Source organism: Salvelinus sp. IW2-2015, linkage group LG14 (genome assembly GCF_002910315.2).
Source record: "Salvelinus sp. IW2-2015 linkage group LG14, ASM291031v2, whole genome shotgun sequence".
Classification (NCBI taxonomy): domain Eukaryota; kingdom Metazoa; phylum Chordata; class Actinopteri; order Salmoniformes; family Salmonidae; genus Salvelinus; species Salvelinus sp. IW2-2015.
Genome location: NC_036854.1, coordinates 32,914,384 through 32,930,087, shown reverse-complemented (window position 1 = coordinate 32,930,087; position 15,704 = coordinate 32,914,384). Strand labels below are relative to the sequence as shown.

General features: G+C 44.2%; 2 protein-coding genes across 2 annotated transcripts in view; one reads left to right on the top strand and one right to left on the bottom strand.

Annotated features, from left to right (window-relative positions):
- cntnap2a (contactin associated protein 2a) overlaps positions 1 to 15,704 on the top strand; it is a 116,589-nt gene that overhangs the window by 75,636 nt on the left and 25,249 nt on the right. Inside the window, 4 exon segments of the mRNA XM_070446807.1 lie at positions 5,638 to 5,726; positions 8,423 to 8,456; positions 8,878 to 9,011; positions 9,269 to 9,362. Coding sequence (XP_070302908.1) covers positions 5,638 to 5,726; positions 8,423 to 8,456; positions 8,878 to 9,011; positions 9,269 to 9,362 — 351 coding nt within the window.
- LOC111973291 (E3 ubiquitin-protein ligase TRIM21-like) lies at positions 12,878 to 15,187 on the bottom strand. Its single transcript, XM_024000608.2, has 2 exons — positions 15,041 to 15,187; positions 12,878 to 14,618 (listed from the first exon to the last, which is right to left on the bottom strand). The coding sequence occupies exon 2, from the start codon at positions 14,614 to 14,616 to the stop codon at positions 12,991 to 12,993; it is 1,626 nt and encodes a 541-aa protein (XP_023856376.1). The 5' UTR covers positions 14,617 to 14,618; positions 15,041 to 15,187; the 3' UTR covers positions 12,878 to 12,990.

Below are 15,704 nucleotides of genomic sequence, written 5' to 3'. Positions count from 1 at the left end.
GTGCTCTCTGAGTGGCATAATGAGGAATTAATAAACATTGTCCTCTTGTGGCATAATGAGTAATTAATCAGTGTTCTCTGATGTGGCATAATGGAGGACTTTAATTCAATGTCTCTGTGTAGTCATAATGCAGACTTAATTCAATTGTCTCTGCCTGTGATAATGAGAATTAATTCAGTGTCTCTGGTGCTGGCATAATGAGGAACTTATTCAGTTCTTCTGTGTGGCATAATGAAGGATTAATTCATTGTCTCTGTGTGGCATAATGAAGGGACATTAATTCATTGTCTCTGTGGTGCATAATGAGGAATTAATTCATCGTCTCTGTGTGGCATAATGAGGACATTAATTCATTGTCTCTGTGTGGCATAATAAGGACTTAATTCATTGTCTCTGTGTGTGGCATAATAAGCAGCTATTAATCATTGGGTCTCCTGTGTGGCATAATGAGGACTTAATTCAGTTGTCTCTGTGGGCAACATGAGGAATTAATTCAGTGTTCTCTGATGTGGCTATAAGTGAGGATTAATTCATGTCTTCTGATCTGTGGATAATGAGGGAATAATTCAGATGTCCTCTGGTGGTGAGGCAAATGAGGATTAATTCATCGTCTCTGTTGTGGCATAATGAGGACTTAATCAGTGTCTGCTTGTGTGGGCATTAATGAGCGATTAATTCATTGTCTCTGTGTGGCATAAGAACATTAATTCAGTTGTTCTCCTGTGTGCATAATTTAGGAGATTAATATTGTACTCTGTGTGCGCATAAATGAGAGAATTAATTCAGTGTCTCTGTGTGGCATAATGAGATTAATTCATTGTCTGCTGTGGCGCATAATGAGATTAATTCAGTTTCTCTGTGTGGCATAATGAGCGAATTAATTCATGTCTCTGTGTGGCATAATGAGGAATAATTCATGTACACTGTTACTTCAGTCAGGTGCATACTCTATCAGGACTAATACATTGTAAGTTCATGATCTTATGCGCCTACTCCTGGGATGACTAATCAATTCGCTCTGTCGTGGCAAAAGTGCAGGACTTCTACATCTGCCATACGGATGCTCTTCTGTGTGGCCCATAATGACGGACTTAAATTCATTGTCTCTGTGATGTGGCATAATGAGGACTTAATTCATTGTCTCTGTGTGGCATAATAGAGCACTTAATTATTGTCTTTCTTGTGCATAGAGCATATCTTGTGTGCGATGAGAATTAATTCGTTGTCTCTGTGTGGCATAATGAGGAATTAATTCAGTGTCTCTGTGTGGCATAAGAGGATTAATTCAGTGTCTCTGTGTGGAATGAGGATTAATTAATTGTCTCTGTGTGGCAATAATGAGCGACATTAATTACATCTGTCTCTGTTGCATAATAATGAGGTAATAATTCATTGTCTCTGTGTGGCTAATGAGGACTTAATTCATTGTCTCTGTTGGCAGTAATGAGGATTAATCATGTGTCTCTGTGTGCTTTATTCAGCTCACTTGCATAATGAGTATTAATTCAGTGCTCTGTGTGATAATGAGGAATTAATTCAGTGTCTCTGGTGTGCATAATGAGGACTTAATCATTTCCGGTATGGTATTCTGTCCTGTGTGGCAAAATAAAGCGATTAATCATGTCGTCTCTGTGTGGGCATGAATAAGGAACTTAATTATATTGTCTCTGGGTGCATAATGAGAAATTAATTCCAGGGGTCTCTGTGTGGCATAAGAGAAATTAATTCATTGCTCTGTGTGGCATAGGAGAGGAATTTAATTCAGTCACTGTTCTCTGGCATGCCTCTGTTTTTCCCGAGACAGCTTGTCAGTGAAATTGCATTAATTAAATGATTAAAGTCCTACAGGATATATTTAATATTTCGCAGTCACTGTCTACCCTGAGAGACAGATATGAATTTTTAATTATTTCAAATTCCTCTATTTATGCCCACACAAGAGACACGGATGATCGATATTTTTGAATTCCACTTGCATCATAATGAATAGCTTTTATTGCCAAGACTACACCATAATAGTTCAGACTCAGATGTCTCTATTGTATAATTTAAATCATATCTCCTTTCCACTATAATTATATGCCACACAGAAGACAATGAAATAAGTGGTACTTCTCTTTATCTATGTCCACACCAGAGACAATCTGTTGAAATAAATATGAAAAAGATTAAAGTCTTACTGTGGAGCCCCTACATTATTGCCACACACAGCAGTTAACAAAATTGTATGAAAATGGAATTATTCATTTGTCTCATTGTGTGTGAAAAAAGGTCGTGGATCTGACATAAAGTATAGGAATTAATTCCATAGTGATTATCTCATTGTATTGTAAGGCATTAATGTAGAATTAATCATTTGTCTTTCTAATGATTTTGTGAAAATATAATTTAGTATTTGTGCATAATGAGAACGGAATTAATTCAGTAGTTTTGTAACCTCCGATTGCATCTGTGCCATAATGAGCGAGGACTTAATCCAATTGTCTCTTACAATAGTGGCCTCACTATTAATATGAAGCCACACCAGAGACGATTTGTGTATTCGGGGAGGAGACGAGTGGAAAAAAACATGCGTTTAGTTACCACATCAGGCCACTAAATGAGTAAACCTCGTCTATGCCGTATTGGTTGAAGAATGCCTCAGTCGCGTCTTCCAATCCTTTGTAGAATAGAATTCTCAGGAAAGACTTGCAAGGGGCAGGCGTGTGTCGTATGTATATATTGATGACATCTTGATACTATTAAACTGCCACACGCGCCGCGCATGTCTACCTCTGGTACACAGGGTGCTTAGGCGACTGCTGGAGCAGATGACCTCGTTACGTCAAGGAACTGCAGAAATGTGTTTCTCCATAACCCAAAGCCGGTTCCTTCCTGGTTATCGCAATTTCCACCTCGGGGTGTAGTGATGCCGTGCCAGTGTGACCCCTTGCTGTGTGCCAAAATTACGCCGTGAGTAAATAGATTAGGAAGCCGACTCCAAACCACAGGTAAAGGAGGGGATGCAAAGCAGCGAAATTTTTTATAATGGTTTTGCCAATTAACTTACCAGGTTTATCCCGCGGGCTAAGTTGGCCCTATGAGTTTGCCTGGCACCCCATTTACCTCACTGCTGAAGGGGGCCCGGTGCCGTCCTACGGTGGTCGCCTGAGCAGATGCGAGCCTTCAACCAGTTGAAGCGACAAAGGTTTACTTGAAGGGCTCCATGTTGAGCGCTGATCCGGACCTCTTCGTGTAGCGTCATAGTGATGTGGAGCGTGCCCGAGGCTGGTGTTGCGAAGCCGTTGCTATCACAGCGTCTCGGGCACACCCCGAAGCTCCTCCCTGTGCTTTCTTTAATTCTAAAAAAACTGAGCCGCGGAGCGGAACTATGATGTGGGGACGAGAGAGTTAACTAGCTATGGTAAAAGCCTGAAGGTGTGTGAGGACACTGGTTTTGAGGGGGCTAAAATACCCTTTTCTCATCTGACCGATGGCCTACCGCAATCTGGAGTAATATCGAAAGCAGTGCGAAGAGACTAAGAATCCGCGTCAGAGCATTAGGTGGGCACATGTTCTTACTCGTTTTAGATTTACTTTATCTCTTACCGACCAGGTTCCGCTTCAACACTAAGAGCCGGAGCGCGCATGTCTCGTTGAATTAAGTCCTCATTATGCCACACAGAGACACTGAATTAATTCCTCATTATGCCACACAGAATGGCTCTACATTTTCATTGTAATATTTGAATTGTTCCTCCGCTCCCTCTCTTCTCTACACAATGACTGTGAAGGTCATTAGGAGAACAGAAGTTAAAGATGGCTTTATCTCTACCTCTTCTTTTCACTCCTCTATCTCACCCTGCTTTATGTGGCTGTGGACCTGCCAATACTTTAACACTGACGACAGCGAATAAAACTGGATTTAGGATGGAGGGAAAAACTGCTGAGGTTGAATTAAATTCTCTTTCCTTCCTACTCTTTCTCTCTCTGACTCTGAAAAGTTACTTTTCTCTGAGAAACACTTCTAAATTCCAATCAGACATTCCAAAGTCAGATAGTTCTGAATACCAATAACACATTTTAAATTCCATCGTCTCATCAGTTTTTGGCGGTTTGGATGGAAGAACATTATCACACTGCAGCTTCCTGAATGGCCATTGGGATTAATAAAGTTGTATTGAATTGAATTGAATTAAAGTAAATCGGTCCTTATATGCCACTGTTAACCATACAGCCATACAGGCACATATTGATTTGTTATGCGAAACTTTAATACCAGCTTATAAAGATGATACAACTCACAGGAGACTTCTCCCCCACTATCTGATCTGCATGTACAGTAGGTTTCAGGGAACCAACTTGCTGAATTACCCCTCATGGATCAATCTATCATTCTAATCGCCATCAGATCATCAGCTTAACACAATCAGTTCTTCCGTCACCTCCATACAGCCATGGGACCTATTGGTTTGTACTGGATCAGCGAGCGGTATAAATCTGACTGTGTGATAGGCTAGGCTGCTGTCTCTCTTGTAGCTCATCTGCATGTGTCAGAGCAGCGAGGGTATTTGCCTGGTCGGGGGAAATTGAATCAGGCTCAGATGGGATCCGCAGTGGGTGTGATTTGCATTCTGTACCTCTGTGTTTATACACAGAGGTACAGGGGAGAACACACCCCAATACTCACTTAGGTGGTCCCTACATTATCTTCATTATTTATGTGTTTATATTCTGTTATTTGAGGTATTATGTTATATTTTAAAATGTTATATGATATTGCATTATTTCCTATATTTTCTGCATGTTTTCACTCACTTTCTCTTTCATTTTCCATGTTTTTTCTTTCCTGTTTTCTTTGTTTCTCTTTTTTATTAATTCTGTGTCCTCCTCGTCTCGCCGTGTGTGTGACGGGCTTGTTCACTGCATGTGCATGTGCGTGCGTGCGTGCGTGTGTGTGTGTGTGTGTGATGCAACTGTCCCAGGGAAGCCAGCTTCGTTGACCTGCCAAGACAGTAGGTAACATTTAATAAAAACAGATACATAAATATGCATGATGATTTTCAGTTCATATCCATGTAGTCTTTTCCCATTGACATTCATGCAGTGCCAGTGGTGGGTATTTTGGACTGTGTCCATGCCTGCTAATGTCTCTCCTGGCCTTGGTTTGCTTAGTTTGGCTCAGAGAAGGAAGGTATTCTAGCAGCCCACACTGGCCTAATGGATGGTGTGTGTGTGTGTCCCTCTAGGCATTGCTGTCCTAATGAATATAATATGCTAGTTCATTAGCACATCATTACAGAGTAATTTACCCTATGGAGACAGAGAGAGGCCAGGAAGAGTGCACCACACACACACTGCACTGGTGTGAGCAACTCCAGTCCTGGAGGGCCACAGTGTCTGCCTGATGTAATCTCTACCTTTTAATCAAAGCCTGATGTAGACCTGGGTGTGTGATATCTCCAGCCAATCAGCCACACTAATTGATCAATTAAGTGCTAATGTTAGGTTAGATAGGGCTGGAGCGCCTCTCCTCTGGTCTGTTAAATCACTGTGACCATCAACTGTCATATATCCCTAACTCAACCTCAAGGGAAATTATCTCTATTCCTATTCCCCAAAATAATCCTATCTCTCTCTGTTCTCTCTTCTCTTTAGGTGCAGCAGGGGGTCAGAGGGGGTTTCTGGGATGTATCCGCTCCCTCAGGATGAATGGCGTGACCCTTGACCTTGAGGAGAGGGCAAAGGTGACATGATCTTTTATTTCATCATATTTTTTTAAAAGTTGTTCTCTTCATTAAAGCAAATTAAGAGCATCCAAAACTCAAATCCCTCTCTCTCCCCATTACTCCTCTACTCGATCTCTCTCTTCTCTCTCTCTCTCTCTGCCCCCATTACGCTCCCCTAACTATTCGGTCTCGTCATCTCTCTCTCCCCCCCCATCTACCTCCTCTCGCCCTCTACCTCACCTCCTTCTCTCTCCTCATCTACCTCCCTCTCTCCCTCTTACCTCCCTCTCTCTCTCTCCCCATCTACCTCCTCTCTCCCTCTACCTCCCTCTCTCTCTAGGTAACTCAGGTGTAAAGCCAGGCTGTCAGGGTCATTGTACCAGTTATGGGATGTACTGCAGGAACGGAGGAAAAGTGTGAGGAGAAATATAATGGCTAACAGCTGTGACGCACTGCCACGGCATACGACGGACCCTTCTGCCCAAAGGTGAGAGCTAATCGGCTGAAACCCTGAAATGATGCTAGGCTGTTGGACGGTTGTAACCAGCAGCCTCTTGTTTGCAGAGGAACTACAACATTACTCAGAAGTAAGGCATTAGTTTCTGTCAGTCGCAGTGAGACATCATAGCCAGAAAGTTGATCCGTGACATATGAATTAATTTGTTTCCTAAACTTAAGCTTGTTTTCCTGTGTTTACACAAGGCAGGGGTGACGAGACAGGGGAATATGTGTTAGAGGATAGAGGTAGAAGACGTAGAGGAAGAGAGGGGGGATAGAGGGAGGAAGAGAGGGGGGATAGAGGGAGGAAGAGAGGGGGATAGAGGGAGGAAGAGAGGGGGATAGAGGGGGTAGGGAAAGAGAGGGGGGATAGAGGGAGGAGAGGGGGGGATAGAGGAGGAAGAGAGGGGGGATAGAGGGAGGGAAGAGGGGGGATAGAGGGAGGAAGAGAGGGGGGATAAGAGGGAGGAAAGAGGGGGGATAGAGGGAGGAAGAGAGGGGGGATTAGAGGAGGAAGAGAGGGGGGATAGAGGGAGGAAGAGAGGGGAGGATAGAGGGAGGCAGAGAGGGGGATAGAGGAGGAAAGAAGGGGATAGAGGGGGGATAGAGGGAAGGAAGAGAGGGGGGGATAGAGGAAGGAAGAGAAGGGGGGATAGGAGGGAGGACAGAGAGGGGGGGTAGAGGTAGAAAGAGAGGGGGGATAGAGGTAGAAAGAGAGGGGGATAGAGGGAGGAAGAAGGGGGGGATAGAGGGAGGAGAGAGGGGATAGAGGGAGGAAGAGAGGGGGGATAGAGGGAGGAAGAGAGGGGGGATAAGAGGGGGAAGAGAGGGGGGAGGATAGAAGGAGGAAGACGGGGGGTAGAGTAGAAAGAGAGGGGGGATAGAGGTAGAGAAGAGAGGGGGGATAAGAGGGAGGAAAGAGAGGGGGGAATAGAGGAGGAAGAAAGGGGGGATAGAGGGAGGAAGAGAGGGGGATACGAGACGGAGGAAAGAGGGGGGGATAGAGGGAGGAAGAGAGGGGGGATAGAGGGAGGAAGAGAGGGGATAGAGGGAGGAAGAAGAGGGGGATAGAGGGAGGAAGAGAGGGGATAGAAGGGAGTGAAGAGAGGGGGATAGAGGGAGGATAGAGGGAGGAAGAGACGACCAGTGTGTGGGAATATGCAAAGAAAGTGACATGAAAGTATCTCCCAGTGTAACCCGCCTATTAGATGTGTGTTGTGTCCTGTGTGTGTGTGTGTGTGTGTGTGGTGGTGTGTGTGTGGTGTGTGTGTGATGTGTTGTGTGTGTGTGTGTGTGTGTGTGTGTGGTGTGTGTGTGTGTGTGTTGTGTGTGTGTGTGTGTGTGTAAAAACTGAAAACGAGGTCCTTAATGTATGGGAAATAGTGTGTGGTGCATGTGGTGTGTGTGTTTATTAACACGTGTGTTATACCACTTCAGATACCCAGAGGAACCTTCTCCTCGCCTCTGTTCGTTCCTACCAACTGAGTCCATATGTATGAGTGCAGTCATAATTGTGATGCATTTCCATTAATCTTCAGTCATTTACACCGACTCCTGACGGTAGAATATTATTATCCTGAACTGTGTCATTCTGCTGCTGCTGCATAACCCTGGGTCACAGACAGAACAACTCTGACTTCATAATGAACAACACACACACACCAAGAGAAGTGAGGTTCCTTACAGCATCTTACAGGATATAGCTGCTGTTGTGTGGTGTGGTGTGTAGTGTGTGTGTGTGTGTGTGTGTGTGTGTGTGTGTGTGTGGTGTGTGTGTGTGTGTGTGTGTGTGTGTGTGTGTGTGTTGTGTGTGTGTGTGTGTGTGTGTGTGTGTGTGGTGTGAGAGTGTGGTGTGTGTGTGTGCGTGTTTGTGTGGTGTGTGTGAGAGTGTGTGTGTGTGTGGTGAGTTGTGGTGGAGGTTGCTGTGTTTTTGAAGAGCGTGGTGGTGTGTGTGGTGTGTTAGTTGTGTGTGTGTGTGTGTGTGGTGTGTGAGTGAGTGGAGTGAGTGATGAGTGAGTGAGTGAGTGAGTGAGTGAGTGAGTGAGTGAGTGAGTGAGTGGTGAGTGAGTGAAGTGCAGTGATGTGGAGTGGGTGAGTGAGTGAGTGAGTGTAGGTAGTGTGTGTGAGTGAGTGAGTGAGTGAGTGAGTGAAGTGAGTCCATGTGTCCTGTGTGTTTTCTAGACTTTGTGTGTGTGTTGGGTCCTCTTACTCTCAAGATGCTGGGGGTGCTTTCTTTGAGGCGGGACTCTGGTGGCGATATCAATCTATTCCTAGATAGAAACAGCGGGCAGCCATCAGAGACAAAGTGGGGTTCTGATGGGGCTCAACCTTCGCAGACTCCACAGGAACGTGGAATCTGACAGAGAGCAAGAAGTTATGCGTTTAGCATTCCCAAGCACACAGTCCTACCAATCTTACTAGACTCGGCTATACTGCTGTAACGTCAGTCCAAGTACGACAAGACTAACTGGCACTCATGGTGCGTACAGGCAGAATGGTGAGACAATGACACGATCGCAATACGACAACACACTCCAGACCACATCGGCTCTGCTGCTCTTCGCTTCTTCCAGGGTATGTTTTAATGCCAGGGTCTCTGACATTTATGTGTGTGTGTGTGTGTGTGTGTGTGTGTGTGTGTGTGTGTGTGTGTGTGTGTGTGTGTGTGTAGGAACTCTCCAGGTGCGGTATAACCTGGGCGGTCTCAAGGAGCCGTTCACCATAGACGTGGACCAGCGTAACCTAGCCAACGGACAGCCACACACCATCAACATGTCCAGAAGCAACAGGACTATCACCATACAGGTACACACACACAAACCAACCATTCTCTCCGCCGTCAAAGCATCGATTTCAGACATGTCCATTCTGAACCACAAGGGGGAGACAAAATCCTTCAATAGTCTCAGGACTTGAATAATTGCCAATGGCTTGATGCTTCATGGATATGAGTAGGCCCTTTTGAACACAGTTGATGCTGATGATTGACTATAGAAAACCTCCAATGGTTAGTATCATGATCTTCTCTCTCTTCCCCTCCTTCTCTCACTCTCCCCCTCTAGTTGGACCACTACCCCCCTGTCAGTTACACTCTCCCAGAGGCATCAGACACACAGTTAAACCTGGTCAAGACAATATTCTTGGGGAAAGTATTTGGTGAGTACAGGCACCTTAAATGTGTGTTTGACAGGTCTGCTTGGCCCTGGTAGAGACAATAGGCCTATACAGAGAGCACCAGCAGAAGAGTGCAGACTTGTTGTAGTTATGCTGTGTGCCCACCAGAGGGAACTAGAAGACAGTACGCTGGGCCAATTGTGCGCCGCCCTARGGGACTCCCAATCACGGCCGGATGTGATGCAGCCTAATGTTGCGAGACATATTATAGATTTCAAAAATGCTTAAGTTTCTGTAACATGATGTTCAATAGATATATTTTGCTTTAGGTATATGATCTGGCATTACTGGTGTAGTGTGTTAGTCCTGAGCATGCTCAGTGGGGTGCAACCTTACAGAACGTTCAGATAGAAATGTTATGTAGAACAGACGCTTTTCTGTAGAATTATAGGGATTCATGTCAGCTCTATACAAGACATTTCTAGCTGCAACAACAACAGAATGTTGTCCCCTCCTGAACACGACCCTGGCGTAGTATTATATTCCTTACTTCTTGTTTGATCCCGATCACTAGTTTGGTATTCCATGACTCCTGGTTTTCCCGCTCTGTTCTGGGCTGGCGGGAATCAGTGGGGTAGAATAGCTGAGTTCACTTCTCAGCAAGAACCATTGATCGATGTATAGCCAACTAATACCACAGGGGATAATGTCGCTTTCCCTGTCACACACACTCATACACACACACACACACACACACTCATACACACAAAGCACTCACAGCATTTATGCACCGACGTAGGCACACACACCACAGCAACCCCACCTGGCAATGCAAAGCTGCCGTTCAAGGACTGAAGGACACAACAAAGGGCAAAGTCACCATTGCTCTGCCAGTTCACCTTTCCAACAGATAATTCATGCACAATTATACATTTCACAATATGGATTTATTTCCAAACGGGTTTCAACAACAACAAAAGTTGAACCGAAACTTTGCCAAATAATGTTCCCCGGCCAAATAGTGTCCCGCTCTACATCACAATGTGATTCGATAAACTATTAGCGTCCGTTGCTATATCAACGGTTTGACGACCTAATGATTATAATTTTGGATATCATTATACAGCCTAAATGACGTTCTTTTCATCATCGCTATGCAAACAAGGCTGGTTTCCACGACAATTTTGCTGTTAAAACAAGTTTTGTTAAGCTAATAAAATGAAAACATGAATTGTAACTACTTTTTAGTACCTTGTTAACATGACAACATGAAATCCACGTCTTAAACGATGCTACGTTTAGGAAATGGAAAAGAAAACATGTAACCTGCTTGACACATTAAAGTTATTTACCTTACAGATCACCAAGTCAGCTAATTTCCACTACATTCATAAGAAAATCCGTATGATTAATACACTAGATTGTCTGGCTGTCATGTTTTCATTTTAACCTGCCCGTCCCTTGTCTACACTGAAATAATATAATTTCAGTAGTCCTCGTTTTTTTCTGTCTCGCATAGCTCATTGGTACACCCTTGTGGTTGAATATATATGTATCTATTGTTGGTCCTAGGATACAACCGGGGACACTATTTGTCATGACAGGCCCCATCCAACCGCAAGGCGCTACAGAGGGTAGTGCGGACGGACCAGTACATCACTGGGATCGAGCTCCTTGCCTTCTAGGTGTTATATACCAGGTGGTGTCAGAGGAAGACCCTCAAAATTGTCAGACTCCAGCCACCCAAGTCATACCCTGTTCTCTCTGCTACCGCACGGCAAGCGGTACCGGAGCGCCAAGTCTGGGACCAAAAGGCTCCTGAACAGCTTCTACCCCCAAGTCATAAGACTGTTAATCAAATGGCTATTTGCATTGATCCCCCTTTTTTATTATTGCACTGACGTTCTTGCATTTGCTCTATGCACACTGACTGGAATCTACACACACACACACACACATACTACCACTCCAACACACACACACTACATATGCTCTCTCTCTCTCACACAACACCACCACACACACACACACACACACACACCACACACACACACACACACACACTCACCACACACAAACACACACACACACACCACACACACACACACACACACAGCATACTACACTCCAACACACACACACACTACATATGCTCTCTCTCTCTCTCTCACACACACACACCACACCCACACAACACCACACACCACACCACACACACACACACACCACACACACACCACCACACACACACACACACACACACACACACACACACACACATTGATACAAACATAGGCTCTCTTTCACTCTCTTCACATACACTGCATCTGGAAAGTATTCTGACCCCTTGACCTTCTCCACATTTTGTTATGTTACAGCCTTATTCTGAAATGGATTAAATAGTTTTGTTCCCTCATCAATCTACACACAATAACCCATAATGACAAAGAAAAAACAGTATTTTTTTTTTAAATTAGATTATTATTATAGATTTTTTTACTGAAATATCACATTTACATAGGTATTCAGACCCTGTACTCAGTACTTTGTTGAAGCACCTTTGGCAGCGATTACAGCCTCAAGTCTTCTTGGGTATGATGCTACAAGCTTACCTGTATTTGGGGAGTTTCTTCCATTCTTCTCTGCAGATTCTCTCAAGCTCCGTCAGGTAGGATGGCGATAGTCGCTGCACAGCTATTTTCAGGTCTCTCCAGAGATGTTTGATCAGGTTCAAGTTTTTGCTCTGACATACACTGTTACTGTGGGATCTTATATAGACAGGTGTGTGCCTTTCCAAGTCATGTCCAATCAATTGAATTTACCAGGTTTTAGAAACATCTCAAGGATAATCAATGGAAACAGGATGCACCTGAGCTCAATTTCGAGTCTCGTAGCAAAGGATCTGAATACTTGTGTAAATAAGGTATTTCTGTTTTTAACTTTTATAAATTTGCTAAAATTTATAAGAACCTGTTTTCGCTTTGTCATTATGGGGTATTGTGTGTAGATTGGATTTATTCAATTTTAGAATATGGCTGTAACCTAACAAAATGTGGCAAAAGGGAAGGGGTCTGAATAGTTTCCGAATGCCCTGTACGCTGCTGCTACTCTGTTTATTATCTATCATGATTGTATAGTCACTTTTACCCCTACCTACATGTACATATTACCTCAATTACCTCAACTACCTCATACCCCTGCATATTGAATCGGTGCCGGTACTCCTTGTATATAGCCTTGTTATRAGTATTGTGTTACTATTTCGTTCATTTTTTTCTTATGTTCTTTTTAATTATTTTTCACTTTTTAACTCTGCATCGTAGGGAAGCTCTTGTAGGTAAGCATTTGATGGTGAAGTCTACACTTGCTGTATTCGGTGCATGTGACAAATGAAATGAAATTTGGTTTGATATACAGAAGAGCGTGTCAAAGTAGACTTGTATCTCTCTTTACAATTTAGATCTGACCATCATTCTGACATCACTTAGAACCATCAGCCTTGCTCTCAATACTTTCAATGCAGAGGGAACATGTTCAAAACCTTTGTCCATGGGAGGTAAGGGATTATACTTTATACAGTTTGAGATGCACACCCAACAATATTGATCTGTAGTATCCCAAACGAATCAACTGCTGAGCTGAGTATTTTACATTTTAGTGACAACTTGTTTCACTGTGTGTGATTGACAGAGGAGATGACCAGTGGGGCTGAGTTTTCACCACTACAGCTAAGATAGGGGTTGAAGTATGGATAGAGTTTCTCGGTGAAGTTGCATCCATCGAAGGAGTAGATATGAGACTTGGCCTTCACATCATAGAAGGAGACCTGACCTTTCTCATAATCCACAAACACCCCCACCTTCTGGGGCTTCTCTCTCAGGGAGAGGCGGACAGGGTAGTAATTGTTGGCTCCATACCCATTCTCGCCATTCAGCCACACAGTCCAGAGTCCATCAGAGCTCAGGTTTAAACTCTCCTTCCTGTCTATGGATTCACTGGCCACTCCTAGCCACCACCATGTCTTCCCCGTCACCTGCACCTCATAGTAGAATCTCCCAGAGGAGAAACCCTCCTTACCCAGGACAGAGAAACTATTTTTAAATCTCTTTGGATCATTAGTGAGATTCTCTTGATTCTCTTCTCCACATCTCACTTGTTTCCTCTTTTTCTTACCAAGGATGAGGAATGGATGTGCTGTATCAGGGTCCAGAGTCACATCCACTGCATACTGCTGCATCCTCTTCAGCTTGATGTCAGGCAGCTTCTCCATCTCATTGTGAAGAGTATATTCCAGTTGATACACAACTCTCCTTACATTTCTCAGACACAGCTGACTGTGGACACTTTTCTGAGACCAGTTCCTGGTGGGCAGAAGCTTACAGAGGGGTGGGGAGCTCTGTAGGAGGTGGAGGTGGTCCTTGGTGTGTAAGAGCTGCTCCAACTCAGAGCATCTCCTCTGTAGCTCAGTGATTTCCTGCTCCAGCTCTTCAATGAGAAATTCAGCCTGCCACTCTGCTGCTTTCAACTTCTCCTCAACCACCTCAATGAACTCAGCCTGGCTTCTCTCAACGCAGCGCACCAGAGCAGTGAAAACCTCCATGCTGTCTGCTATCTCTCTCTCTGCTGCTCTTTTGCTGAATTTTACTGAGTGTTTGATCTCCTGAACCTTCTGCAGTCGCTCCTGGATCATCTGCTGAACTTCTGCCTCTGTCTTCCCCAGTTTAGCCTTCCTCTGTCCATACTCTTCCTCTAGAGGGACGGTGAGGTGAGTCTTGTGGTCTGTCTCAGTGCAGAACTTACACACACACGTCTGGTCAGTCCTACAGAACAGTTCCAGGAGTCTGTCGTGCTTCTTACACATCCTGTCTTGCAGGTTTTCCACAGGGTTGATCAGCGTGTGTCTCTTCAGGCCTGCAACTCTGTTGTGAGGCTGCAGGTGAGTTTCACAGAAAGCAGTCAGACATTCCAGACAGGACTTCAGGGCCTTGTGCTTTCTCCCAGTGCAGACATCACAGGCCACTTCTCCAGGCTCAGCAGGGGACTCATCTCTGTCTCTCATCCTCTTAAAATGATCTGCAACATCTCTGAGTGTTGTGTTCATTTTGAGCTCGGGTCTTCTGTAAAACATGTCCTTACACATTGGACACTGGCACAGGCCAGTCTTATTCCAGTATCCACTGATACAGGCCTTGCAGAAGTTGTGACCACAAGGAGTAGTAACTGGCTCAGTGAACACATCCAGACAGATAGAGCACTGTATCTGCTCTTCAGACAAGAGACTGCTAAGGGACGCCATATCTGGAACACAAAAACAGAGAAACCATAAATGGACTTCCTGGAAGGACTCAGCAGTAGCTTTCCTGAAACATCACTACAGACAAAGGTCCACAGTTCATCTCAGCAAAAAAAATACTGTTTTCAAAGCTGGCATCAAAGATGTGAAAACATCCCTTTTGCACCCACAAAATAGTGGGGGTGTTGACAGTTTTAATGAAACACTCAAAATGGGACTGATGATAGTCTAGCTATGTTTTGATTGACAGCCAAGCTACATACATAACCAGCTACAGTAGCTGCCCAACTTATGTTTTTCCTAAACTTTACACTCATATGCCTGTAAAATTGCAAATGAGCTGCATAGTTGTATTTAGGTCATACTGTATGAGCTGATACTAAACCACTGTAGTAGAAAATAGTTTAAACCTGTCCACCTTTCTTACCTGTATGGGAGTTTTCCTGTTTTCTTGTCGAATGTTGGACACTGTGCTGCTGTGTTGTTGTTAGCCTTGTGAGGAGCAGCAGACGTTGTTTCCATGTACAATGCCCTGCTTTAGTTTACTTTCACTTCAGTAAAATTACATCACGATGCCCCTCCCTTCACTGACTCCCTCTTTCCTTCACTATCTTCTTTCCTCCCTCCTTTCGTCCCTCCTTTCCTCCCTCACTGCACAGAACTGGCACATATCCAGAAGTTAACATTACAGAATGTCCAGATAGAAACGCAGAAAAATTAAAAATAAATGATTATGCAGGGGGTGAAAATAGAGAGAGAAAGAGAAACTGCAAATGTTAGAGTTAGACCATAGAGATGCAGATTATGTGGATGTTAGTCATCATATAGAAGGTAAAACAATTATCAGGCACTAGATTTATAAAGGCCCAGACAGAATCGATCTGTTTCAGATCATTTCCTGGCATGTCCTATACACAATGCTGTATTAATTCACTATTCCAAACATAAAGCCTTTGAGAGGGGGGAATGTATATCAACACCTTGAACCCCACACACAACCCCAGCAAAGCAGAAGAAACCCCAGCAAAGCAGAAGAAACCCCAGCAAAGCAGAAGAAACCCCAGCAAAGCAGAAGAAACCCCAGCAAAGCA

What these genes read in the sequence shown, in the direction of transcription:
- LOC111973291 (XM_024000608.2), bottom strand. Translation starts at nt 14,616, where the DNA reads ATGGCGTCCCTTAGCAGTCTCTTGTCTGAAGAGCAGATACAGTGCTCT.